This window comes from Dermacentor andersoni, chromosome 1 (genome assembly GCF_023375885.2).
Source record: "Dermacentor andersoni chromosome 1, qqDerAnde1_hic_scaffold, whole genome shotgun sequence".
NCBI lineage: Eukaryota > Metazoa > Arthropoda > Arachnida > Ixodida > Ixodidae > Dermacentor > Dermacentor andersoni.
The window spans coordinates 43,153,365-43,178,659 of NC_092814.1; the positions used below are offsets into that span (position 1 = coordinate 43,153,365).

The 25,295-nt window shown below is 42.1% G+C and overlaps 2 protein-coding genes across 7 annotated transcripts in view; one reads left to right on the forward strand and one right to left on the reverse strand.

Moving 5' to 3' along the window:
* Positions 1 to 2,708: 2,708 nt before the first annotated feature.
* On the reverse strand, positions 2,709 to 22,404 carry LOC126546164 (mitoferrin-2). Of its 3 annotated transcripts, XM_055061387.2 has the most exons (6): positions 21,537 to 21,626; positions 21,087 to 21,145; positions 20,665 to 20,890; positions 9,658 to 9,714; positions 9,175 to 9,575; positions 2,709 to 7,583 (listed from the first exon to the last, which is right to left on the reverse strand). In XM_055061387.2, exons 3-6 carry the CDS (start codon positions 20,882 to 20,884, stop codon positions 7,407 to 7,409), a joined length of 855 nt encoding a protein of 284 aa, XP_054917362.1. In that variant the 5' UTR covers positions 20,885 to 20,890; positions 21,087 to 21,145; positions 21,537 to 21,626; the 3' UTR covers positions 2,709 to 7,406. The 3 variants fall into 3 exon arrangements, with proteins under 3 accessions (XP_054917362.1, XP_054917361.1, XP_050050247.1); XM_055061386.2 differs by lacking the exons at positions 21,087 to 21,145; positions 21,537 to 21,626 and adding an exon at positions 22,314 to 22,404; XM_050194290.3 differs by lacking the exon at positions 21,087 to 21,145 and having other exon boundaries at positions 21,537 to 21,829.
* The window catches only part of LOC126546157 (uncharacterized), a 36,633-nt gene continuing 33,277 nt past the window's right edge, over positions 21,940 to 25,295 (forward strand). For all 4 annotated transcript variants that reach the window (XM_055061376.2, XM_055061378.2, XM_055061377.2 and 1 more), the window contains exon 1: positions 21,940 to 23,464. In XM_055061376.2, coding sequence (XP_054917351.1) covers positions 22,213 to 23,464 — 1,252 coding nt within the window. In that variant the 5' untranslated portion in view covers positions 21,940 to 22,212. The remainder of the gene's footprint in view (positions 23,465 to 25,295) is intronic.

Below are 25,295 nucleotides of genomic sequence, written 5' to 3' on the forward strand. Positions count from 1 at the left end.
CCGAGTGTCTTGTCAGTGCACAGTTGAGGCTATGAAGTTTCATGTAGATTAAGAAGTTAGCATGTATAATTTCAAGTTGGCTGCCCTCCCCGTTCTTGTACTTGTAGAACACATGTGAGCAAACTGCTTAATCAACTGGCTATGGTATTGCACTCCTGAGCTCAAGTTTACGAGTTAGATCCTAGCCACAGAGGCTGTGTTTTGACGGGGGTGGAATGCAAAACACTTGTGTGCTGTGTATTGGATGCATGTTAGAGAACCTCAGGTGGTCAAAATTAATCTGGAGTCCGATGGCGTGCCTCATAATGTCATTGTGGCTTTGACACATAAAACACTAGGTTTTAGTTGTTTCTAAACTAATGAATACATGGGGGCGAAATGCGAAAACACCTGTGTACTTAGATTTAGGTGCACGTTAAAGAACCTCAGGCGGTCGAAATTTCCGGAGTCCTCCACTACGGCGTGCCTCATAATGAAAAAGTGGTTTTGGCACGTAAAACCCCATAATTAAAAAAAAACACTAATGAATACACAATTAACACAGCAAGCTGGGCGAGTTAGTAACTGAACATATTCCTAGGGGTGGGCAGTGCAACCCGTACGAAGGACAAAAGGAAGTGCAACTGTGCTCGTATCGTGCACTTCCTTTTGTCCTTTGTCCGGGTCGCACTGCCCACCCCTAGGAATATGTTAATGAATACAATTGGCATTATCTTGTAACAAATATAGACTGTATGAAATTGTTCCAAATTCAAATGCCTATTTTCTGTCCTGTGTAAAAAAAAAATAAAAAAGTTGATGAAAGCCATTTTTGATTGTTGAAATCATTGAGAAAGAAAAAAACTACGTATATGAAGGGCCATGGCATGTATTGATTGGTGGGGTTAAATGATCCCAAAGTGATAAGTTATGAGATGCTGTAGTGGAGGGCCTTGGAATTTTAGCCACCTGGATTTTCTTAGTGTGCACACATAGCTCACTACACAAATGTTTTTGCATTCCAATCTTGTCAAAATAGCTGCAGCTTATTGAACATGCAAGCTTGTGCTTGGTAATGTAACGCCCTAGCCACTGAGCCAGCACAACAGCTTGGCATGAATAAATAGAATACTTACTTTTTAGGATTGTATTTGCTGCAAGATTTCGTGCCATAATTTTCAACCATGCAGAAGAAATAAGGTGGACAAGAAAAACGGAATCTTACTTCTGTTCAGTGAATAAAGTGCTAGCTAGTTTTGGAATTTTATTGCAAAGCAAAGTGGCCTCTGCGAATAGCTGGTGTCCGAAACATGGTGGCCATGACGTCACTTCCAACGCCTGCAGTACTCAAATATATGGCCTTCAAGATAAGTTTCCATTACTCCCGAGGGATTGACACCTGGGGGCTGAAATGTGGGCACCACCTATTCGTGAGCACTTCACCATACAGTGGCTTCAGCTGCAAACCAATGTCAAGCAACCAGCATGTCACCAGCAAAAAAGGGATGGTGATGTCCTGTTGCACTCTTGAACATTTTTTTAATGTACACGTTTCTTATGCAAAAACTGAGACTACTAACTGGGACAAACATATCCTCTCACTTCGACATTTTTGCGATTCTCAAGTTGCATAAACCTTAGTTTTCTTGTTTTTTTTCCAGTTCTGTTAGCTTTAAGTGGTTGTGGAGTCGTTTGTGGTTGCCGGGGTGTTAGTTGTGCAGCAATGGCTTACAATGGAACATGCTCCTATGACGTGACAGAGGTGAAGTCTTGAAAATGGCAAAAGTTCTGCTTTGATATCCTTATATAACCATGTCACTTCAAAAAAGTTTTGTGGAAATTCACTGGATTAATTTTCGGCCTTGCCCTTAGATTGTATTCATATGTTTTGAACCACAGTTGGTAACAACTATGTTAAAGTAACCATTTGAAAATTGGTGTGCCAGAGCTTTCATCCATGAGCACATGCATTGCAGAAGACAGGACAGTATGTGGCCACACAGCGAGCCAGCCCTGAGCACTGGCATCTCTGCTGCCAGTGAGCTCTGGTTTGAATACAGGAAGGACCAAACTGAGCAGGAGCAGGCAAGTGTGTGGCTCGAGCTTTGTTAAATGCCAATGGTGGTGGCATTACTAGAAGCCCAGGAAGAGCTGCGTCTGTCCGCTGCGACACCAGATGCTGTCCGACTTGCCAAATATGTGCATTCATTTTTGCATGCTGAAAACTGCTGGTCCTATGTGTTCCTACCCTTCAAGAACTGTACGTTGTGTGCAGAGGTAATATTTATTCTCTAGGAATTACTAAGTAGCTCTGCTCTTGAGCTGCTTCAGCAAAGCTTTCTGCTCATTGGGCTACATGTCACCTGGCACAGTAGAAAATAACTCTCCAGAAGCAGTACGTCTGTTCGATTTGTCTGCACCATATGGAGTAGTTCATAAGGTGGTGCACCCTGCCATTTGTTTCAGCAGCATAGCCTGCTGCCCTCTTGAATCTGCTATTCATTTTGAAAAGTGCAGGACAGGTTAGCAATTTTCTGAACGCTTTCTGATGGCAGAGCAGACTTGGTGCAGGTGTACAGTTGTTGAGCAGCAGTGCACTGAATTGTACAGCACACTGGCACAAGTGCTGTGGAAGCCCTGCTTATGCTGGTTTGCTGCATTCATGCAACGCTTGCTGGTGAGAATGTGCATCTTGCATCTAAACGACACGTCGCATTGCGTATTTGCCCATGATATAGCTGTCTGCGTTCGTCAAACCAATCCTACTTCAGATTAAGCATGCCCCGGAAAACAGAGAAAAAAAAAGGAAAAGCGGTATGTTCACTAATAAAGGCACGACAAGTTTACAAGGTGATGTTCTACAGCATGTTGTGTTTAGAGGTATGCTGTCCTATAGTCCATGGCACAAGGATGGTTAGCCGTTAATGGCGTGTTAATAAATATTTCTCACTGGCAGAGCCCATGTAGTTCTGTGCCCATTTGTGTGCGTTCATTGTTGCTTCTAGCACAAAAGGGACATTGCTGTCTGTAGCCTTTAAGGTCAAACACCTAGTTGGCATACCTGCAGGTGCGGGGCATTATCTGCCTCATACCTGCAGTACGGGTGCCATATGTGCAGTGTATGTACTGTGCCACTACTGGTGCCTGCATCGGGCATGAGACTGAGCTTAAGCCATGTGCTTGTCTGTGCTTGCCAAGTTTGGTCACCATGTATGCAAGAGACTTGGCTTTGGTAGGCATTCTAGGTCGGTTCAATTTACCTGCACGACCGGAACCAGTTCAGGTGGTGCTGCACCCTGTCATTAGTTTCAGCAGTGCAGCAATGGCGCCATCTCGGGTCTGCCATTTTTATACTAGCACAGGCAGAACGATGGGGATACAGAAAGGCACATCAGACAAACATGTTTGTTTGAAAGAGTGCAGGGCTTCATGATTTTGCTGCACCCTCTCTACTAGTAGTCAGTGCAGACATACAGGCTGTGGTACAGATGCAAAGCAATAGACACGGTACACGACCTGTTGAAACCCTTTATGCGCGTCTTCTGTGTCTACGCAAGTGTGGGGTTTATATTTACACCTTGGAAGCTGATCATACCAGCGGTTCAGGACCTCAAAATTTACGCACTCGGTGCACATTAGTTGAACAAAACGTAACACCTCCCACGGCAGCTGGATTAAAAAAAAGTGTGGCCTGCCACATGCATCATGGGAAACGTCATCGTCCGCCATGGCGCCACCAGTCTGGGACTGTTGCCTGGGGTTGGCATAGAAAATGCGTGAGGAACGCGCTATGAACGCTGTCGCCTGTGGAAACAGACGCGCCCTGTCCCCGACTGTTAGCGACCGAGAATGCAACTATGGCCGAGGCATTTGCTCCCATTGTAAGCCCGCCTGACATGGCAGGCCGCACATTTTTTTTTTACCATCGGCCCTGCACCTGCGCTGTGTTTGCACTTTGGCACTTGTTTCTAGTGTCGCGCTGTGCCTGCACCACAGAAATTGAGCTGCACAATTTCTGAACTCTGTGAACCCTCGTGAACTGGCTCACAGTGGTGCAGGCGAATCAAATGGACTTCATGTGAGCAAGGCTCAAATAATGCCCATGAAGACCACGTGGGCACAGGTGAGTGTCATTGTTGCTCAAGGATAAGAATGTGTTAGTTCTGGAAAAATGCTAACAAGCATGTGTACTCGAGAAAAAATATTTCTGTAGATCATACAGAACTGATAAATATATCAGATGTTACAACGGTGAAAGGGACAGTATCCAATGTTCATGTATGCAGTCAGCACAAGAGAGTTTCCGCAGTGTTCGACTTGAATGGGTCCAGTCCTCTAGCTAGCTATAGGCAGTTCTCTTGAGGATAGTGGGAATTCCTAATTTTGTGCTGGAATTGAGCCGACTGAATCGGCTTTTATATTTTCACTTTTTTTTTTGAAGCATAGAAAAACATGGAAGATTTCCGCACATAATTATATCTCTTAAGGTGCACTAAATCTTGTAAATGTTGGCACAAAAGATGTATACTTAAGCTTGCAACATAGTTCGTTTCGTATTATTCACATAGCGCACCTTGGCTTTGAAAACTTAAGCAAGCCACGAGTCGGTTGGACAGCTGTGTGCATTTTATCGATGTAGACCACTACTGTGGAAATTTCTGCGATATTGGATTGAAATGGGACAATTGCAATGTTTGCTTGAAAAGTCCTGGTCGTGAAAATGCTTTGGTGCATTTCACTGTTGGAGCAAACAGGAGCTTCATTTATATGGCAATATAGAGTTTTCAGTTTTTATACAGTGGGTATTATAACTGAGGCAAAGACCCGTGCTGTAAAGACACTGATGTATACAATTGGGTGTTTCAGTGACATCTGTGTTGGGAATGCTTATAAAATGTATTGCTTTACGAAAGTCTCCATGACATTGCATATCATTTTCGTCAGCACAGTAAACTCTGGCTACCCTGCACCATTACTGTCTAGCCATGACGGGGACATATTCCCATGTAGACACAACTAGTTTGGATTTGTTTACAACCCACTGCAGTGGCTATGATATCCTGCTGCTGAGCACAAGGTTTTGAATTTGTTTCCCTGCTGCAGTCTCTGCATTCCAATTGGTGCAAAATACATACTTGTGATGTAGATTCAGGTGCACAAGTACCCCAGGTGGTTTTGACTAAGTTTATTGACCTAAATAAATGTACTCCTGCATAGACTCTAGAGGCTGAATGGCAGTCCTGAATTCTTGTTCCCTTGCCAGGTTATTGAACATTGTCTTCTGCATATTAATCTTCAACCCCACTCTTACACTTTCTCTGTTAATGTCCGCAATCATTTGTGGTAATTCGTCCCGTGTTGCTGAACAGGACAATGTCATCAGCAAACCGAAGGTTGCAAAGATATTCACTGTTGATCCTCGCTCCTAAGCCTTCCTATTCTAATGGCTTGAATATTTCTTCTAAGCATGCAGTGAATAGCATTTGAGAGATTGCCTGGCCCTTCTTTATTGTTTCTGCTTGGGAGAAGCAAGGTAACTGTGCAATTTTTGTAGATATTTCCGAAGATATTCATGTATGCCTCCTATACACCTTGATTATGCAATGCCTCTGCAACTGTTGGTATCGCTACTCAATCAAATGCTTTTTCATAATCTATGAAAGCCATATAGAGAGGTTGATTGTACTCTGCACGTTTCTCGATCACCTGATTGATGCATGGATATGATCCATTGTAGAATATCCTGAAGCCAGCCTGTTCTCATGGTTGATTGAAGGCAAGTGTTGCCCTAATTCTATAGGAAATGAAATCTTGGTGAATATTTTATACAATATTGAAAGCATGCTAACGGACCTATAAAGGACTTGTGTTTGTGTACATGTGCAGTAAACTTGGCAGACGGAGGTTCTTGTCACTACGATTAAAAAAAAGCTTGCAAGACTATTTTATGGTCTTTGTGCACAAAAAATTTTCCCCCTTTGTTAGCCTTGCACAAGGGAACTCATTCATGGATTTCCTTAAAACATTTCATGTGTTGCATTTCTTCAGAGGGCATGCGACCAAGTCATTCAAGAAAATGGGAATCTGCGCTTCCAGAAAGCACCACCAGAAAATCCGACTTCCTTTGATATTGTCACAGTACATCTGTCTCGTTTCCAGAAGTCATATGGGCGATGTTCTTAAACTCTTTTCTGTTTTAAACCCTCAAATTCATAAACACAAATTATATATGTGATGTTTCATATATTTTCATGAGGGTTCTTTGTGAGAACATTTGACTAACAATTTATGGACCATTTCTAGTGCAAATATTCTTACCAGAGAAATTGTCTGCTCTTCCATACTCATTTCAAAGGTGGAATGTGCTAATGTTGCTGTGAAAACGAGGCATGGGAGCAATAACTGCCTCTGGTCAAACTGATCATAGTCGTCATCTATCTTCAGAAAAGAGGCCTTTGGTTTACACGGAATCTTTTGATTACAGAAAGAGGTTGTAGAACTTTCTCCATATTTTGATCCCACAATGCCTATCAGCCATTAGAAAAATATGACTAGCCATTAACTAAGGTCATAAAACTTGTGTAAGAATGCAAACATCCTTTGATTCAACTTGCAACAGCCCAAAGCTATGTCAAAGTAGCACAAGGGCATGTTATGAGCTTTGTTACAAAACATACTACCTGTACAGGCAGCACCAATATAACACACTACTGGAAGCATTTATTGTTGATATGTACACGTGGCACCATTTATATCAGCTTCTCATGTCTGTTTTCGCCATAGGTATGATTACAAATATCACTGGCAAGCCTTAACTTGGCCTGAACAATGGTAGTAACAGAAGCATGTGTATGCGTTCATCGGCAATATGCAGGGCAATTATACTCCACTAAATTTGCAGCACGGCGAACAGTATGGTTCCTTTAAAAACTCAACTACTGAATTTACTTTATTACTGTTTTCACAATCTCAACATCTGTACATAACATGTCTCGCTTAAAGCTGCTCCACAACAGGGAGGCTTAGCTACTGGAATCACTTCTCTCTTGCCCCCTTTTGATATTTCAAACAACCTAATAGGGATGAAATGTTAAGCAGCACCACAGTCTCTGGAGTCCATATCGTGACCAAGTGTCTTGGCAAAAGCCAAGCACCACACTGCAGCTTAACTGCTGCACCCAAGCAGTCTGATCCTTGTTTTGAAAGACGAAGGCGTTGAGCTTGTTCTTCATCTTCAAAGGTTGCTTCCTTGCTTATCTCGGCTGGAATGAGATAAGCACCACTCCTGTGGCAGGCTCGAACACTTTTGCCCAAGGCTTGCTGCCATGTGACTAGCTCTTCCGGGCGAGGCACAGCTGTGGTCACGAATTGTAATTCTAGCAGCCAACTGACTGCATGCAGCTCCATGTCCACGGGTCACTTGTTTCCTAGATGGTGCCAGAACGACCTATGGACACACTAGCAACGGCAGTGTCTATACTGGTTGCAGAGCCAAATTCACTTTCTCTTGGATTATGCCTGTTCAAGTTGGCTTTGAAGAACTCGTAGACAGACCAAGAGATTGCTGTACCAGGCATCTGGAACAACACTCGGGCGTGCATTCCCTGCAAATGAGCAGAGCACAAGACGTTTACAATTGCAGTCCAAGCACACACTAAAATGCTAAAGGGTCACTTCATGCATATGAACTTCACATGAGTAGCAGCACTTATACAGTAATAATTCATTAATGAGACATAATCTTCACTGATGTCATACATTACCCACAAGTTGCTTTTAGCAATTTCAGAAGGGAATGCATCCACAGCTGTAGCTCCCTTTCAAAAATAAAAGGTTTCTGTCCATGGCGAAATCAAGTTCAAGTAATGCCCAAGCTCATTGGGTAGAGGCAAAAGGTTTCCCCATACAGTTCCATTTCAAATAAAAATTTGCAACTCTAATTTTTCCTATTTATAATCAACTGGCTAATTGATAGAAAGCATATAATTTAAAACAAATATCCATTTTGCAACCACTGAACACAAATGTGAATTGTAATATGAAATGCACAAATGACCAAAGGCCTCGATTTTACCAGTGGCATGTTATAGAAAGGCTGAAGGTAGAATTGGATCTATTTTTGACAAGACTTCTCAATTTTCAGCACATTTACAAGTCTTGAAAATAAAACTTCGGGAGGAGGTATAATTGAAAATGACCTCTAGTGAGCATCAATCTCCCCAAATCAAGTAAAGCAAAATGTGCACTTTGGCTGACTTGGTTGTACAAGTTTTAATTGAAAGCAGTAGCGGAGACTTTGCATGCAAATACTCTTGGAGTGCCTGATTTACTGCTGCGACAGCTACGCTTATTTAATTAATAGAGCGTTTTACCGAATGAGTGGAGGCACTAACGTGAATGACCTGCATGGTGCAGCCATCTGGTGGTGTAGAGTTCAGCCAGACAAACGCAGAACTAATACTAATAAGATTGTAGCACCATGTGCATAGTTGGTGCTGCCATCTCTTCATAGGCCCCATTAAAGGAACTAAAGTACACAACTCCCTAGTGAATTGCAGCTTGCTCGAGGTATGCGTCATGAGGTGGGACTCCAATGAAAGAGCTATTCTGTTCATGTAGCCCTGGTAACTTCCTTCGGACTGCCACTATGCATATATGACTACCTCAGCATAATGTACAGGAAACTATAGATGGCATACCCATTAAAATACCACAGCCACATGAACTGCAAGAAATGTGCAGCCAGGTGCCATTCTGCAGTTCAAGATGTCCTGGTGAGACAACATGTCTAAAGACACATTACATTCTACTAATTAGCTCACTTTACTGTATTTTACTACTCAGTTTATTCAAGTGAACCTTCATTGCACTTTTTCCATCAGTGCTTTGGCAAAGCTTTTGAAAACATTTAAATTTTTTAGGTGGAACAAATAAAGTTGTTAAACTTCTGCATGCTTTGTCACACCTGCCCTTTTCTTTACAATTCTTAATGCCTTAATGAAGTCTTGACTAAATAGCAGTCTCACAGTAAACAATTTCTTTTTCCAATAAAATGGTCATACCTAGTCGAGTGAAACATGTCCCAATTTATTGAGCTAGAAAAGGGCCAATAATATTTGCACATTCTTTACATGTTTGTGTGAAAATTTCTCAAACAAGAAGCCAAATAACTAGATTAACTTTAGAATGACCTACCCGAAAGTAACCCTTGATGCCACAACAGCTGTAGATGGTGGTTGCTGCATTAATTAGGCCGCTGATCTGAGACTGATGGGTAGTTTTTAGTAGAGAGGTCTCTTGTGTGTTTAGCAATGTCTTGCACACATCCAGCGGTGTGGTGACAGCTGCAGCAAATGCACCAGCCACACCACCAGACACCATGTGTGCCATTGGGTTGTAGGTGCGTCGTTTGTTAGTCACCACCTGCATGAACTCATAGGTGACAAAGTGGACACACTGGAAGGGAATGTTCATGGACAGCTGTGTTGTGTAGCTCCGGTAGAAGGCACGTGCTCCCTCGTGCTGCCATATGTGCAAAAAGCAATCTGTGCATCGCCTGAACTGGCTGTTGTACATCTGCATTCGCTGCTTCACCACTGCAGGAAAAAAAATGTCATTCAAGGCATTGCCAGTTGAATAGAGAGAAAGCGCGAAAAGGCACTTGCTTTGCAAACTCACCTTCGGCTGGGTTCATTATGCTGTCGTGCATCACTGTGGCCAAGCACCCTGCAAGACCTGAAATAAAACATAAGGCCTAAATTGGCAATAGAATTTAGAGCAAAACAGAAAAAGGAATGTGCCTGTTTGTGCTGCTGGGAAGTGAGTGAGCCTAACAATGATGCCAGCAACTAGAACAAGTAATATGTGCCTGCACTTCAGTTTTATAAATAGAATATGCAGCCATGTTCACAAAGCCCAATTCACAATCCCTCCTGTTATTGACTGCTATGACACACTGTTGTAACAATGTACATGCATCAGCGTATCATAGTGCAACATTCATCCCGCCCACATGTGTAAAACAATTACTTATGTGCAACTTGTCAAGAAAAACAGTTTGTTGTTAGCAAACAATGCATCCTATTCAAACCACTGAAGACAATGATTGTGAAACTTATTCCATTTCCACCTCTTCCTCAGCACCACAGTTCACATGTAGTTTGTTTTTCAGCATTTAAGGTATTCACTGTTCATTACAATGTGCAGTCCCAAACTATTATGGATTCAGGTGTCTTAATTTTGTTGCTTGTGAAAAATTATAATTGGAATTGTGTTGATGGCAGCACTGGAAAATTTGGGGGGAAAATCCATACAAAACATTGGAGTGCCTCAAGGCTTCATGTTAGCTCTGCTTTTATTTACTTGGATGCATTACTTTTAAAGTAAAGCTTTCTTTGCCTCTTCCCCAGGGTTTGGCATTCATCATCATTTCCTCGCCTATACTTGTAGACAACTTATGTGGCAATAACAGGAAGGCTACAGAGATAAAGCGCTCTTAAATATAAGTCCCACATTCTCATTCATGTTAGCTTAAGCTGGGGAAGAGAAAACATTACTATCTTGTTAACTTACTTACAACAGCAAAATAAGACAGAATTAATGAAGGAGTGTTAAATTTAACATATCTCTTTGGTTTTTTCTTTCACGTTTGGGCAAATATGAAACTGTCCTACGTTAAGCTACACTGATTCAGTATCTGCTCCAACCAAAGGCACTGTCAAATGCTGCCGGACTACTTCGCGCAGTAACACAGTGTAGAAGCTCCGCCTCTCAAGCTATCCCTTCATTGACAGGGAAAGTTGTTCACAAGTATAGTAGGCAACAACTTGGGCTGCTTGGCATGTGCCTTTGGGTATGTGCATGAATAGACAACTTAGACTACCGGGTATCTGCCCATTTTTGGCCAATTATCTAGAAGTGGTGTGCACCACTGGGACAAAATGGGTATAAAAGCCTTAAATATATTTATGTATCTGTCGTACTTCGCTGTGCATACGCCTCTCACTGACATTCCACCCTTGACAAGCATCTTTGATGGCCTTCGTCTTGGTGACACAGAGGACTAACAGCTACAGGTGACGAGGCCTTGTGCATGCCATCTACTGTCCCCCCCCCCCCCCCCCCCCCCAAGTGCTTCCTCAATAATTTAAACAAACTTCGCTTCAATTCCAGCAGTGCGTTGAAGTGCACCACATGAATCTATGCAAAGTTTAAACTTTGAGCACTCTCCTCTAGGTTAAAGGTCCAGGACTTGGCGAGGAAGTTGGGGAGTGGGATGCCTAAATTAGGTTTAAAGCTAGGTAATAATAGTTAGCAATAATAATATACTATCCCAACAGCAATCTTTTAACACCTTAAAAATTTGATTATGTTCACAATGCCTCATTCTTCTGCATGATATTGTTACGGAAGGATGAACCAAGAGAGAGGAAGAAGATCGGAGACGCTGGCTGCTGCGTGTTGTTGGTGGTCAGCCATCTTAACTACTCTGACTCATGCTGTATATATATTGTAAATATAGTCTTTCTATACTCACAACATCCCCATAAAATCATGCAAGAATAATCAGCTCATGATGTAATGACCATCAGCAACATCAATTTGTTCACAATCTCAGAGTAAGACAATGTCACCATCTCCTATAAAAAGTACCTGAGCAAATAAAGATGGTTCACATATCTTCCAAATGTCCTCTCACTGTGTACAGCACAGTGAACACTTGTGGCACAAAGAAGCCTCTCTATGCACTGTGAAACAGGCTTCATTAGTATTTTTACACTGCTGTGTCAGAGACTTCAACACATGCTTAGTTCAGAAATAGAGGTGGCACTAGTACCTTTCTAGCCCTTGACCATATTTTTTACAGAAGAATGTACAACATTTCTCAAAATTCTTTCTATTTAGCCCAATTTTTTTGCACATATATTAATTCTAAGCATACATACATGTATGTTTTACATTTTATTGGCAGCCAAACTATAGCAACCTGAAACTTGTGCTCGAAAAATTGGCTTTCACTCATAAACAAGCACATTTTATATATAAGTGCCTGAGCATGTGATAAGAAGAATGTGAATTGCCAAATGAAATGCACTAGTACAGAAACTCGCATGTGTTACCAGAAAAAGTTGACAAGTGTGGTTAATTTCTTGAAAGTGAAGCGATGCGCAGAATGGACGATTAAGTACGTTTGTATATTATTAAACAAATCATTATCATCATCTGTTCTTCCACAGGATTGTAAATCTGCAAAAGTTGTCCCAATACATAAATCAGGCTGCAAGTACGACCCGTCCAACTTTCGGCCGATTTCGCTTATGAGCACCGTGTGCAAACTTCTGGAACACATCATCCTAAAACATATAACCGTTTTCTTAGAAAAGGAGAATATCATATCACAAAATCAACATGGCTTTCGCAGAGGCCTTTCTACAATCACTCAACTACTGGAATTAACCCACGACATATCATTTAATATCGACCAACACAATCAAACAGACCTCATCCTACTCGATTTCTCGAAGGCATTTGATCGGGTATCACACAAAAAGCTCATGAGGAAACTTGACATTACATTAGGTACAGGCCCCATAAGTGACTGCATTTTGCGACTACCTTACTAAGCATACCCAATTTGTGGAAGTGAACGGACAGATTTCCCAGACAGCCCGGGTAACATCGGGAGTCCCCCAAGGAGGCATTCTGGCTCCCCTTTTATTTCTAATTTTTATGAATGACCTACCTGCAAAAATCACAGGAAACATTAGACTATTTGCAGACGACTGCATTCTTTATCGAAATATTAACTCACATGATGACCACATAACATTAAATGACTTGAAAGCTGTGTCTAACTGGTGTGCTCACTGGCAGATGACCATCAATACTAAGAAATCTGCTGTTCTTTCAATCACCAGAAAAAAAAAGTAACTAGAGCTTTATGTATACTGTTGACGACGTGCCACTACTACGAGTTCATGAACACAAGTACCTCGGATTAACGTTAACACATGACTTCAGATGGAACTCCGATATAAATAATGTTACAGTGACTGCAATGAAATGCCTTTTCTTTCTTGGAAGACACCTCCAACTAGCACCACCCGATACAAAACTTCTGGCTTACAAAACTTTCGTCAGGTCAGTCCTTGAGTACACAAATGTTATCTGGTTCCTATACACTAAACAACTAATTAAAAAACTAGAAGGTGCACAAAGGAAAGCTCTACGGTACATATACAATAAACATAAGTTAACAGACGCGCCCACCGAACTACTTAACAAAGCCGGAATCCTAACAGTACAAAACCGAGCTGTACTAGCCCGTTCTAAACTTATGTACCAGCACCTACACAACAAGCTTAATATTGATGCCTCTAGATACATCTCCAGAAACGAAACACGGCCGACGCGACATAAACACACACAAACACTCTATGAGTTATTTTTTCATACCAATTGCTTTAAGAATTCATTCTTTCCTTTAGCGATAAGAGATTGGAATAAACTGAGTGAATCCATTAGTAACAGCTCCTCATTAGATACATTTCCTAATTCAGTGGAAAAACATCTCCTCGCCTTACAGCTCTGATTTACATACTCAGGTTTGTTACCGATCTTCATAGCCTAACACTTTAATCTACGAGTTCTTTTTGTATGATGCATTATACGCATGACTGCATCCTGTTTGTCATGTTCATTAGGTGTTTTATATCACGTGTTTTCAGGTGCTTTTTTTTTCTTTCTTGTTTGGTTTCTTCTTTTCTCAGATTATTCTTCGTTATAGTATATTGTACCCAAATATTGCATTTGTGATGAAGTATTTAATTCTTTTGTTTAGCAAAGCCAAAACCTTTGCAATAACACACTCGTGATTATATAATGTATTTATATTCTTTGTTCGCAAATACTACCATATGTACTTGCCCTTTCTGTTATAATTCCACGAGGGATTGACAGTATGTGAAATAAACAAATAAATCAAAAAAGGAACTGTGTCCTGAAGGCCACAGTTGCGTAGTAGCCATGATGTTGTGCTGCTAAGCACGAGGTCGCGGGATCGAATCCCGGTCACAGTGGCTGCATTTCGATGGGGGCAAAATGCGAAAACACCCGTGTACTTAGATTTAGGTGCACGTTAAAGAACCCTAGGTGGTCCAAATTGCTAGAGTCCCCCGCTACAGCGTGCCTCATAATCAGATAGTGGTTTTGGCACGTAAAACCACATAATTTAATTTTAATACTGAGTCGTGAAGACAAATAAGGCTTGCCTGTGGCAAATATTGGTATTATTTGATAGGGAAACTACAGCACAGGTTTGGGAATTAAAGGTTGAAGAATTTTTTCTCCCTTGGCCACACACTCTGTTATTCAAAAAGACTATTGACTGAAGCCGTATTCTGAATTAATTAGTTTAGGAGATGCTTTAACTTCTGCATGATGTAGCATCCTTCCTAATGCTTCATTGGAGCAATGGGTGTTACAGCCAATCAGCATCTACTAAAAAGTATATGACTGAAAATGAAATCAAATTATGGCATTTAACATTCTGAAACTTGTAGCCTAAGAGACACATTGTGTTGGGAAGGGCTCTAGATTAATTTTGACCACCCGGAGTTCTTTAACATGCACCTAAATGTGAGAACACAAGCATTTTCACATTCACCTCTCATTAGAATGTTGCCGCTTGCAATTAAACCCACAATGCTCAGCAGCGCAACACCGTAGCCACTGAACCACCACAGCACATAAAGTCCGCAGTCCAGAATTTGACCTCCGTCCAATGCATTTTATAGCTTGCCGAACTACAGCTCTTCCTGTTAAATGGAAGCTCCGACTAATCAAATACATGTAAAACATGGAAATGCCTTTTTGATATAACCCCTGCATTAATTTTAATGAATTTTGTTGCATTTCTGAGAAAAAGTTATACTCTAGTGAGTGTTAAAAGCAGAGTTCCAATTTATGTCCTGAATTTTTTTACAAGAATAGACGAAAACTGATAAGTTTGAAAAATTAAAGTACAAAGTTTAGAAATCCTTAAGTGCACGAAGGACAGACATCACAGTTCTGTAAATTGCATCTATCAATACATCCAAAGCATACAAATTTAATTAATTCGTATCTTAGATGACTTTGCTACAAGGTGCACAAAGGTTTCACAAAGGTCCAACTCTCATATTAGTGGTGCATTTGAGAGCCATGTATAATACATCAAATTTGTCTGCTTTAGATGTACTATTAGTTGCAAATTAAATAATTGCAATACACTTTTCATTGTTGAGTTATAGAGTTGTAAAACTTTATAGTTTCATTTTCTTAAAATTTACGATTTTCCATTTTTATGAAGAAGTTGACGGTCTACATCAAAAATCCACTTCCAACAGTCACTAGTTTAAAATTTTTCTTTTAAATGCGAGAAGGCTCACCAGATTTGATGCTGTGTTTGCAGAGAAAATTATTTCTTCTTTCCCATGTATTTAGATAGGAGCTCCCAAGCTAAAGCTTCCTCTTAATTTCAACTAGAACATCTACAAGTTGGAGGATTTGGAAGTATGTACCCAATTATGCTTAAACGACATATTTATTCTCTTGTAGATTTCCTTTTTGACAATACAGGTCTCTTTTGACTACTTCACCTAGATAAACACTCTTTCACAGCTTCATGAGGCTGTCTACCAAACATGAAGTGTTGTACTCTAACAAGACTACTCAACTTTAGTTTTCTTCAAGTAATCTTCAAGCTTATCCTTGCACTTTGCCACCTCAGGTCCTGAAACATTTGTCGTAAGTTGTCTACTGCATTGCTTAATAGGTCAACTTCATCTGCAAACTCGGGTCACCGAGATATTTACTATTGATCCTTACACCTAGTGCTTCACAATGGGCATCATGAATACTTATCATGGACATGCAGTGAATAACTGAGAGATTGCATCCTCTTACCTGACACCCTTCTTAACCAGTATTTTCCCACTTTTTTGTGAAGATTATGGCATCTATGGAATGTCTGTAAATATTTTCTGATATTCACATATGCTTTTATAACAAAATACCTTTGTTATGGAAGGGCATCCCCTCACAGGTATGCCCTCACAAGAATTTTTCCAAAATATTTTCAATCAGCAAAGTTACAACAAGCCAGAAGTTACATTTTGTCATTTCCATAGCTTCCCCTCTCCCTCTCTGTTTGTAATTCCTAGCATGCTAAAAGCTGTTGCTCTCTACTGGTGACAGTGATGCTACATCTAGTGAGAAGTCACTGGCAGAAAGGCAAAGTCATACATTGTCTGTACTTTGCAGCTAATTTGACTATAGCCAGTTTTAAGTGCGGAAATTGCCATGGTGATTATGCCGCTCTGCATTTTTTTTTTTTTCAGCTGTCCGCTACCTTCTGCACTGCTCTGCTTGGGGTTGGCCACATTTTTTGTTTTTTTCAGCTGTTTGCTGCTCTGATTGGTGTTCATGACTTGCTGTTAGTGCACTGGTTCGCAGTGGCACCAGCTCCAGCTCATGCAGCCAATGAACTATTGTGCTGCAATTTCTTACCCACACACACTCCAAGGATCGTGAGGATTCAACAAAAAATGGAGGAAGGAACAAGCAAGTTTTTTGAGAGAAAAAGCAGGTTTTTCCCGCTGCAACATGTTTATGAGCTAAGTTAGTTACAGCCTCTTGAGTACAAAGTAAAAACAATATGCAAGTTCAATATTACCATTTGTTTGTTACCAGTCATTCGCTTGAAACATGGTGGAAAGCAGTGCAATATGATAGTGCATGAGCGCAAGCACGTTATTTTTTGTGTGTGTGTGTGTGTGTGTGCATATTTTGCGGGCTTTCTTTAAATTCTGGAAAAAGGCACCACATGGGAGATACTTTGTGACAAAAGACTGGATCGGTTGTTTCTGAACCCCCTCTACAATGTAACGAAATGCACTTGACCCTAAACTGAATATTAAAATTGCTTTCATAATTCATCTAAGTTAATTAACTAATTAAGCCAAACATGAAAAAATACTCTGAAAAGCGTGACATGTTGGTAAACAATATGTTGTTGGTTGCAGCCAGCTATGGTTTACCGTCTTCTCATTTTAAATTCTTGGCTCAAGTTACATGGAACATCCAGTATTGTAGCAGTACAGTAGTCAGCAAGGTTAGTTTACACAACTGCTTTAACAGCTGTGCACAAAAATGCATGGCTGGAACACATCTGTGCAGCAGACATGCCTCATGAACATATGAAAACAGTCATTTTTAAAGAAATAAAGTAATATAAAAAATATTGAGCTCATCACTGCCACAACACCCCTTCTTAAAGGAATTAGTCATACCATGCACATGAAATTTTGCCCAAGGAATAGCCAGAGAGGGTAAGAAGAGCAGAAGCGGATTCAAAGCCTGAGGCAACATGGCACCATACATCTTCAATGTTGGTGCCCGGAGGTCATCCTCCTTCCATTTTCTCTCCATATTGTATGTATGGTTGAAATGGTTGAGCATCCATTTGGTATATGCTGGATGGTTCAAATCCCAGTATGACCACTGATTTTTCTTATGGGTAGAGATATCCCCTGGCCCGATGCTCAACCATATTTTTTTTATTTATTATAATACCTACAGCGCCATTGTCTAGCATTACAGTGTGTGTGTGTGTGGGGGGGGGGGGGGGGGGGGGAATGAAAAGGTACACAAAATACCATCGTGTGCTGGTGGCAAGAAAAATAACATTGCGATAGGAAAAACACAAACTCCTTTTACATAAAAATGTCACAGAAAGGAAGAAAATGAAATGTTTGATGTTATGAACACTAGCTCCTCAGGCACTCTGTTCCAGTCGAAAATTGTTTTGGGGAAAGAAGACATTTTAAAGAGGTCAGTCCAGCACCTATTTATAGAGGTTCTCATCTCAAAAGGGGGCCCTATAGAGTGGTTGGCATCAGGAGGTTGTTCTCCTATCAGTTTCTCTCCATCTCGCATATAATGTAAAGAGGAGTTGTTTCGCAGTGTTAAACTCTACTAGAGTGACTTTGCAACAGTGTGCAATGCACATGACAGGCAAGGGTGGCTTTGAGTGTGCACTGTGAGGCAACTATTGAGCAATGTCTCAAAAGTTCCTTGCTTAAAATTTAACAAATGTCTATAGACAATTATGCTCTGTAATTTATAGCTAATCAGAAGCTGTCTGCTTAAAAAATATTCATGAAAAGATACAACAGGGGCAGCCACCAGGGTCAGTTAGTCAGTACGTAAATAAGTTCATCGAAGTACTTAATTCATTCACTACACCTACAATCTTTGCGCACTAAAGACATTAATTACAATCCATATTCTGCCACTAGGGGTGTTTAAATAGTTGAATTTCCAACTGAATCAAATCCAAATATTCGAGATAAATACATTCGAATATGAAATTGAATACCAAAAACGTTCCAATTTTTAAATAAACTGAAATATAAAGTTTATGTGGAGTCCATGTGGTAAAAAAGGGTTATTTACATCATTTAATACCAGTGTCACATGTACACTTCTGATTGCGATCAACAATGGTCGCTGCAACAAGATTTGATCCAGATCGAGTTATTAATGTCTGCTGTTAGTTGGCAACTCTCAGAAGTGCATAATGCTTTGGTTACAAATTCAGATTTGCAAAATATGGTTAAATTTGGACAATATTTCAATGTTACAACTTACTATAGCTGATAATGCGGTTTTTAAATGTATTTTATTAAGATGACTTCACTTTTTGTTTTTAGTGTTTTCAGAATACTGCGCTAGAGGGCGCAGACACCAGCCTGCGATTGTGATTCAAGGATCACAATTGCCAGGATTCGGATACCGCAAGATCACAATTGCAAATGATTGTGTAGCAGCACTGGATCCGGATCAAGCTCAATCTGGACAGGCCCCAATTGCGATCAGAAAGTACCTGTGACACCAGTATGATACATGCACGTAATGCCATTCATAACTTGACATCTGGTCAACTGAGGACCATTTAAGTTATGTACTTCTTTCAGTTATCTAGTGCACCATGGCAATGACAGCAATGAAAGAAGAGAACAGCCTGTCACCATGTGCACATAGAGTGCTGTGTTCTTTGGTGGAGCAATGCTACGGCACTGCACGTCATTTTAAGAAGCACCTGGGAATGAGATTTGCCAAATAAAACATTACTTTATGAATAAAACGGAGGAATAAAACAAATACACAGGCTGCCTAAAGGCGTCGCATTGTCAGTGAATTACTAGCAGTTATTCTACAGGAGTTATCTGCTCCATGCATTCCCTGAGGAACTAGTGCCTCTATGTAGCATCAACGGCTGGCATTCAGCTGAATCATATGGTATTAACAGTCCCCGATTGTGTCAGTCGTCCTCCTCTGAAACTCCAATGCGTGCTATTATTAGGTGCATGTGAATATTTGAAATATTGTAATACAAAGAAAATAGCAAAGACTATTCAATTCGTATCCGAAATATTGAATATTCACACACCCCCTACCTGAGCTTCCAGTGCATTTTAAATTGTGTCACACTTTCACACTTTTCATCGTAAGCCAAAATAAGATTTGCCAATCTGGCTGCATATGCTAGGGGAAAAAAATATAAGAATCCTCCAGAAATTAAATGTATGATTGGTCTTAAAATGTGCACAGTCATGGTGAAATTCTAAAAACGACATGCAAGACTGCTTTGCTCTTGCGCATTAAAAATAAAACACGTGGGAAAACTATATGGGCAATGACTATGCAGTGTTCTTAAGAATTGACAACCACAGTTGTTAATTTTCACCAACGACAAGCACCTGCATTGCTACACAATGCGTCAAATGACACAGAAGGATAAGTTCTACAACCAAGCCCTACAACCTGACAAGTCGCCACAGTTAAGATATTATTACGATATCATCGAGCGATGCTCAAGGAACGAGTCGCCGCGAGAACGATGACGAAGTGGGTCTGTGCCCTTGGCGTGAGCGAGTGTCGGTCTGGCTCCTGTGTAAATAACCTGTATATAGCCTCTTTCATCTGTGTCTTTCCACACGTAACATTCTGGTGGAGGTCAGCGATTCCCGTCCTCATCACGAAACTCTGGAGTGGTCGGTACATCGAGCTTGTCACTATGCCTCCCGGTGACGAGACCGCCTCTGCAACGGCTTCGGCTTGTCCGACTGCTCCAAACATCACGGTTGCCCAACATCGCGACCCTGGTGTATTCTCTGGCCTGGAGGGAGAGGACGTTGACAATATGGATCAAGCTCTATGAACACGCCAGTGCTAATAACAGGCGGGACCCAACGATCATGCTCGCCAATGTCATCTTTTATCTCGGCGGCACCCCACGCGTGTGGCACCAAACGCATGACGACGAGATAACCAGTTGGGACTGTTTCAAAGAAAAGCTCAGGGAACTGTTCAGCGACCCCATTGGGCACAAGGCTGCCGCAAGAAAGGCTCTTGCGTCTCGTGTTCAGACATCTACAGAGCCGTACGTTTCATACATCCTCGACGTCTTGGCTGTATGCCGCAAAGCTGACGGTACTATGTCTGAAGCAGATAAAGTGTCGCATGTGCTAAAAGGCATCGCCGACGATGCTTTCGATTTGCTTGTTTTTGGCCATGTCTCGACTATCGACTATCACTATATTATGTTTGCTATTGTGCAGGCTCACGATAATGTCCACGCACCTTGAGAAATCGGACTGTTCGTTCCATGTTCCGTGCCACTGATGGTTCGCTTCAGCTTTTCGTAACAGGAGAAGTACAGGGCATGGGCTGGGCCGGCACCGACAACCACTGCACTCATGCCCCGGACGGGCCGGAGTGCGCCTTCGTGCCGCACCATCTTGTAGAAAGCATCAGGGATTGAGGTGTACCTGCCACCGGGACTGGGCCGCAGGCTTTGCATTCTAGTCTGCAAAAAGGTAGTCATCGAAACGTAAATAAATGGCGAAACTTTGATCACTCCTTCGAACGCATTATAGAAATGCAGTTTTCAAACGTTTTAAGCGCAATAACTCAACTATAAGCCATATGCAGAAATGTCACAGGTCAGGAATAGGTGTTGTGAACACAAAGTAGTGAACAGCTGACTTCCGAGAAGGGCTCACCTGTATAACTCGGTGCTCTCGGCGGACTCAAGTGGAGTCCACTTATATGTACTTCACGGCTGCATTGTCAATTTTGTGTCCGTGTTTGCAAAGAAAACAATAAACTTCGATTACGAGAATCAACAGAAATAGACAAACGCGAACGATGCCCTGTACCTGTGGGCAGGACATCAAGGTCGCATTTTTCAGCACCTCACCAACGTGAGACGACTGCTCTGGTGAACCTGGTAACATCTACCGACACCCTTGAACAAAGATAGCTCATGCTGCGTAAAAACTGATCATGCGCTAAGTAGGCAAATATGTGGTCCGATCGGAAGGTTACTCTAGACCAGTGTGCCCGCAGCACTCGGAAGCACTAGCGCGAAACGTGGAAAGCGCATCCCACATCGCACACTGTGAAGCACGAATCCCTGCTTTTCGGGATATGTGCGTAAGTTTTCAACTCACCTTGACAGAATCCAAAGGATACATAACACAATGTTCCATGATTCCAGCCGCGGCACCCGCAAGCATGTGGGTAACCACATTGGTCGTCGGTAGACATTCATAGTCCTCGAACTCCATAAGATCAAGCGCTGGTTAAAAGGCCACCCCAAGGTTTACGTGTCTAAATATACACTAAAAGACTACGGTGCGTGAAACTGTTTGATATCGCTACGTTTTTGCGAAGAAATACATTGTCGTTAGGATAACTCGTGCACGTAGCCAACAGTTTATGGTGGCGGCAAGCGAGTCGTGCAGCCGCTGGCTGCGCCTGGCTGCGCGCCTGTCTAATGAGCATTACGATAGTCGGCTTCGCGAAGCACCGACACGAGACACTTGAAAGTTGCCGAGGGCGCGCTTATCGCCGCATGTCGTCACTTCCGTCATTCCTGACACCACGAGCCCACGATGTTTATATGCTGCTGCGGTTGCTTCGCGACAGCCGACCGCGCATGAAATGTGGGTGCACGCCATCGGGTATTTGTTGCGGATATGTCATTTCTGTGGAACCAGCCGAACTGTGCCGGCATGTCGTTGATAGGGTGTCGGAAGTCAGACGCTTCATCGGTACTAAAAACAAAATGTTTTAGAGAGCTCGTATTATCTCCAGCCTATTGTTCAACGCATATTTCATAGCACGATGGGAGAGGCCGAACTTCCACCTGTCCAGCGGCGTCGTTTTGCCTCGGAACGTCGAGAGTGGAAAAAAATGGTAGAGATTCAGCAACACCTTCTACTCACGTCATCTAGGTCTTCCAAGCACATTGTTTCTGGCTCCAGTTCCGAGAAGGCATCTCACGCTGTTCAAAAACAACCGGCTGGACCGAAGCCGAAAGTACCACCGATGGCACCCGTGGCCAAGCCTCCGCCACCTGAAGATCAAGCATGCAGCAGCGCACCAGCGTTGCTTGGAGAACAGAAGATTCTCCTCCATACTGCTGAGGTCATGGAAACGCTGAGTATTTTGCTTCAGTCTGATTCTTCGGTATGTAGCTCGTCATCTGGGACAGACGCTCGTCAGGAGTTGTGCTCCGCGCGCGAGAAGGAGCGTGTGAAAGCCCTCCACGATCAAATGAAATCGTTTATGAAGGAACGTTGTTTGTTGGTAATTAAGAAGGAGTGCTGCCACCAAGTTGCCGTAGTGACAAAGTTGCGCGATCGCATCAAAAACCTAGCGCTGGCTGAAGACACTTTGATTGGGCAGCTGCTATTGTCTGGGCATCCCATCCTACCCAAAGATGTCCTGCACTTGTCATTTCTTCGAAAGTCGGTGTTTCTTGATAACTTGCAAGCGGTAACCTTTGCTTGGCCTTGCCTTCTCAAATTTCTTGGTCATACGTTTAACAGCTTTGATGCGCAATGGCACACTTCTCTGGATGTTGTGTTACGTTGGACCCAAGTTCGTCTCGACTCACTGGCCGAGCAAGCGCTGCGGTGGGCATGGCTAAGTTTGCGCAACGATATCCTGTTACTCTGCCGGATGGACGCAGCTGACTTGCACGCCGACTGGATTGGTGGAGTGTTTTCTTCGTGTCACTTCTTCAACCAGCTGCTCAGCGCCTACGGCCTATCGGCCGGCGTGGCTCCGCTGCCCGTGTCAACGGTGCTGTACACGCTTGCAGCGCGTCAGTCCGAAACTTCTGCGGATAGGCTCGCTGCGTTCGTTTGTGGAGAAATTAGAAAGAGTCGCGAAGAGTCTGTGCGAAGCTACACTTGGAGAGATATCGCCAGTGCAGAATTCTGGAGTGCGGCGGCAGCTCGCGACGCTGCCGGCACAGCTGCTCTCCTGACCGCCCTCGTTCAGTCTGGCCAGACCTTGCTCCTGAAGTACCTCTATGCTGCTACATGCATCGATCACTCTGCGCCACCCCAAGCTGTTAAACAGAAACAAGGTGCCTTGAGTCAAAATTTTACCCTTTTATTATTTTTTCTTCTTTTTCCTTTTAGTGGACTCTGGGAAATCCGTTTCGAAACCTGTCATGAAGTTATTGGTGTAGTTAAGATAAGTTGGTGAAAATAGGCAGACATACATCTTGATGCTTGTTCAGTAAACGATGCTACAGTGTACTAGATACACTGTAACGATGCAGTGGATGTCAGCTAGCTAGCAAGATCTAGCAGGCACATGCTTTTTTCTGGAAGTTGTGAATGATGTGTTAGTCTAGAGCATGTCACCACACAATTTAGGTAATGATGAAGAGGAGTAAACTGGTAATCTGGTTCTGCAACATTAGTTCATTGTCTTTTGTCTACTTCCTGTCGTTTTGCACCAATAATACATTGCGCTAGTCATTAAACCTACCTCTTAATAGCTATAACAATAATAAGCAATACTTAGATATGTGCAGCCTGTATTGCTTCTGGAAGTTTGCCAGCCATTCATACAGTTCACATGCAGTGTGCAGGCTGAATGCTGAAACAAGAATGAGTGTGGTTAATGAACCTATAGATTGCAACTGTACAAGATATGCAATTTCTTTGTAGTACACATATTCTTCTGCCTAACAGGGACTGCATCTTGTAATGGTCCGTTTCAATTTCCATTCTTTGTTGCCCAGCACACGGAGTGGCAATTCCCTACAATAAACAGCAATGCAGTGTTGTGCGAGTGAGTGATAAAGTGCACAAAAGCTGGCAAATGATATGAGTTGTTACAAAATAGAGCCCCAGATCTAATTTTTTACTATAAGTGGATAAACTCGCTCTCTTTTTGCTTCCACCTATTGATTTGACAAATGTAACAGCGCTAACATGCAACCACAAAAGAGCAAGGACGAGGCACAAGCACTGATGTTGCACTATCACCACCTATGTTGCAATATTACACATATAAAATACAGCCCTTGTATTTAACAAACTCATTTCTTCAGTTTGAGTGCGTTTTTAACTAATTTCTTTGTTGCACAATGTTAGCAGCATGCGGTCAACTCCTGTTTATATTCACTGGGAAGACTTTTTTTTTTTTTTATGCTCTCTATAATGCTTTCTGCCTATCTATGTGTATGATGTTGTTTTGCTCCCAATGTTTTATGACCCAAGCCCAGATTTGGCAGGAGTAGCATGTGTGGCTTGCCCAAATCAATGCACTAATTGCACTTGCTTTATGTGGGTGGAGCACACTGAGATTTCACTGCACATCAAAATGGACCACACCCTCAAGGGGTGTGCCTTTATTTCTTTGTGGAAAAGCGACGTGCCTGTTGTCTATAATTAAACCTTTTTGTAGCCCCTCCATTAGGGCATGATTGCCATGGCTGGAGAGAATGACCTCTAGCCTTTCAGGAGTGCTGTACAGACTATGTTTTTTGTCAGTTTGACCTGTTCGACATGCCTCATGTACTGGCACCTAGAAGCCCTTTTCTTTTTATCGTGCTGGCATGTGGGAATTATTTGGATTCACTTGCTTGTACATTTATCTGCCAGGACAATTGCATAAGGGCAATGAAATGCACTGTTGGTTGGGCACCACAGGAAAACGACAGAGCAAGTAGATGTGAATGTGTGTCCTCACTACACTCTTTGTGTATTATAGGTTGCTTAATGTTTCTGTTGTTACTATCATTACTGCTGTTGTAATTATTACGTTTATGTGAAATGGTAATCATTTTTATTCCTTATTTTGCTTTACAAAGTGCTTGCATTCTGTCTCCCGAGTCGTCGTCATTCAAAAGTTTGTTCTAACCTGGTAACAGCAAAATGTCTAAAAAGTCATTCTACCAGCTT

What these genes read in the sequence shown, in the direction of transcription:
- LOC126546164 (XM_050194290.3), bottom strand. Translation starts at nt 21,653, where the DNA reads ATGGAGTTCGAGGACTATGAATGTCTACCGACGACCAATGTGGTTACC. An exon ending in ATCCTTTGGATTCTGTCAAG is followed by an intron (nt 20,891 to 21,536) that starts GTGAGTTGAAAA and finishes ACCTTTTTGCAG; the next exon opens with ACTAGAATGCAAAGCCTGCG. An exon ending in CATAATGAACCCAGCCGAAG is followed by an intron (nt 9,576 to 9,657) that starts GTGAGTTTGCAA and finishes TTTTTCCTGCAG; the next exon opens with TGGTGAAGCAGCGAATGCAG.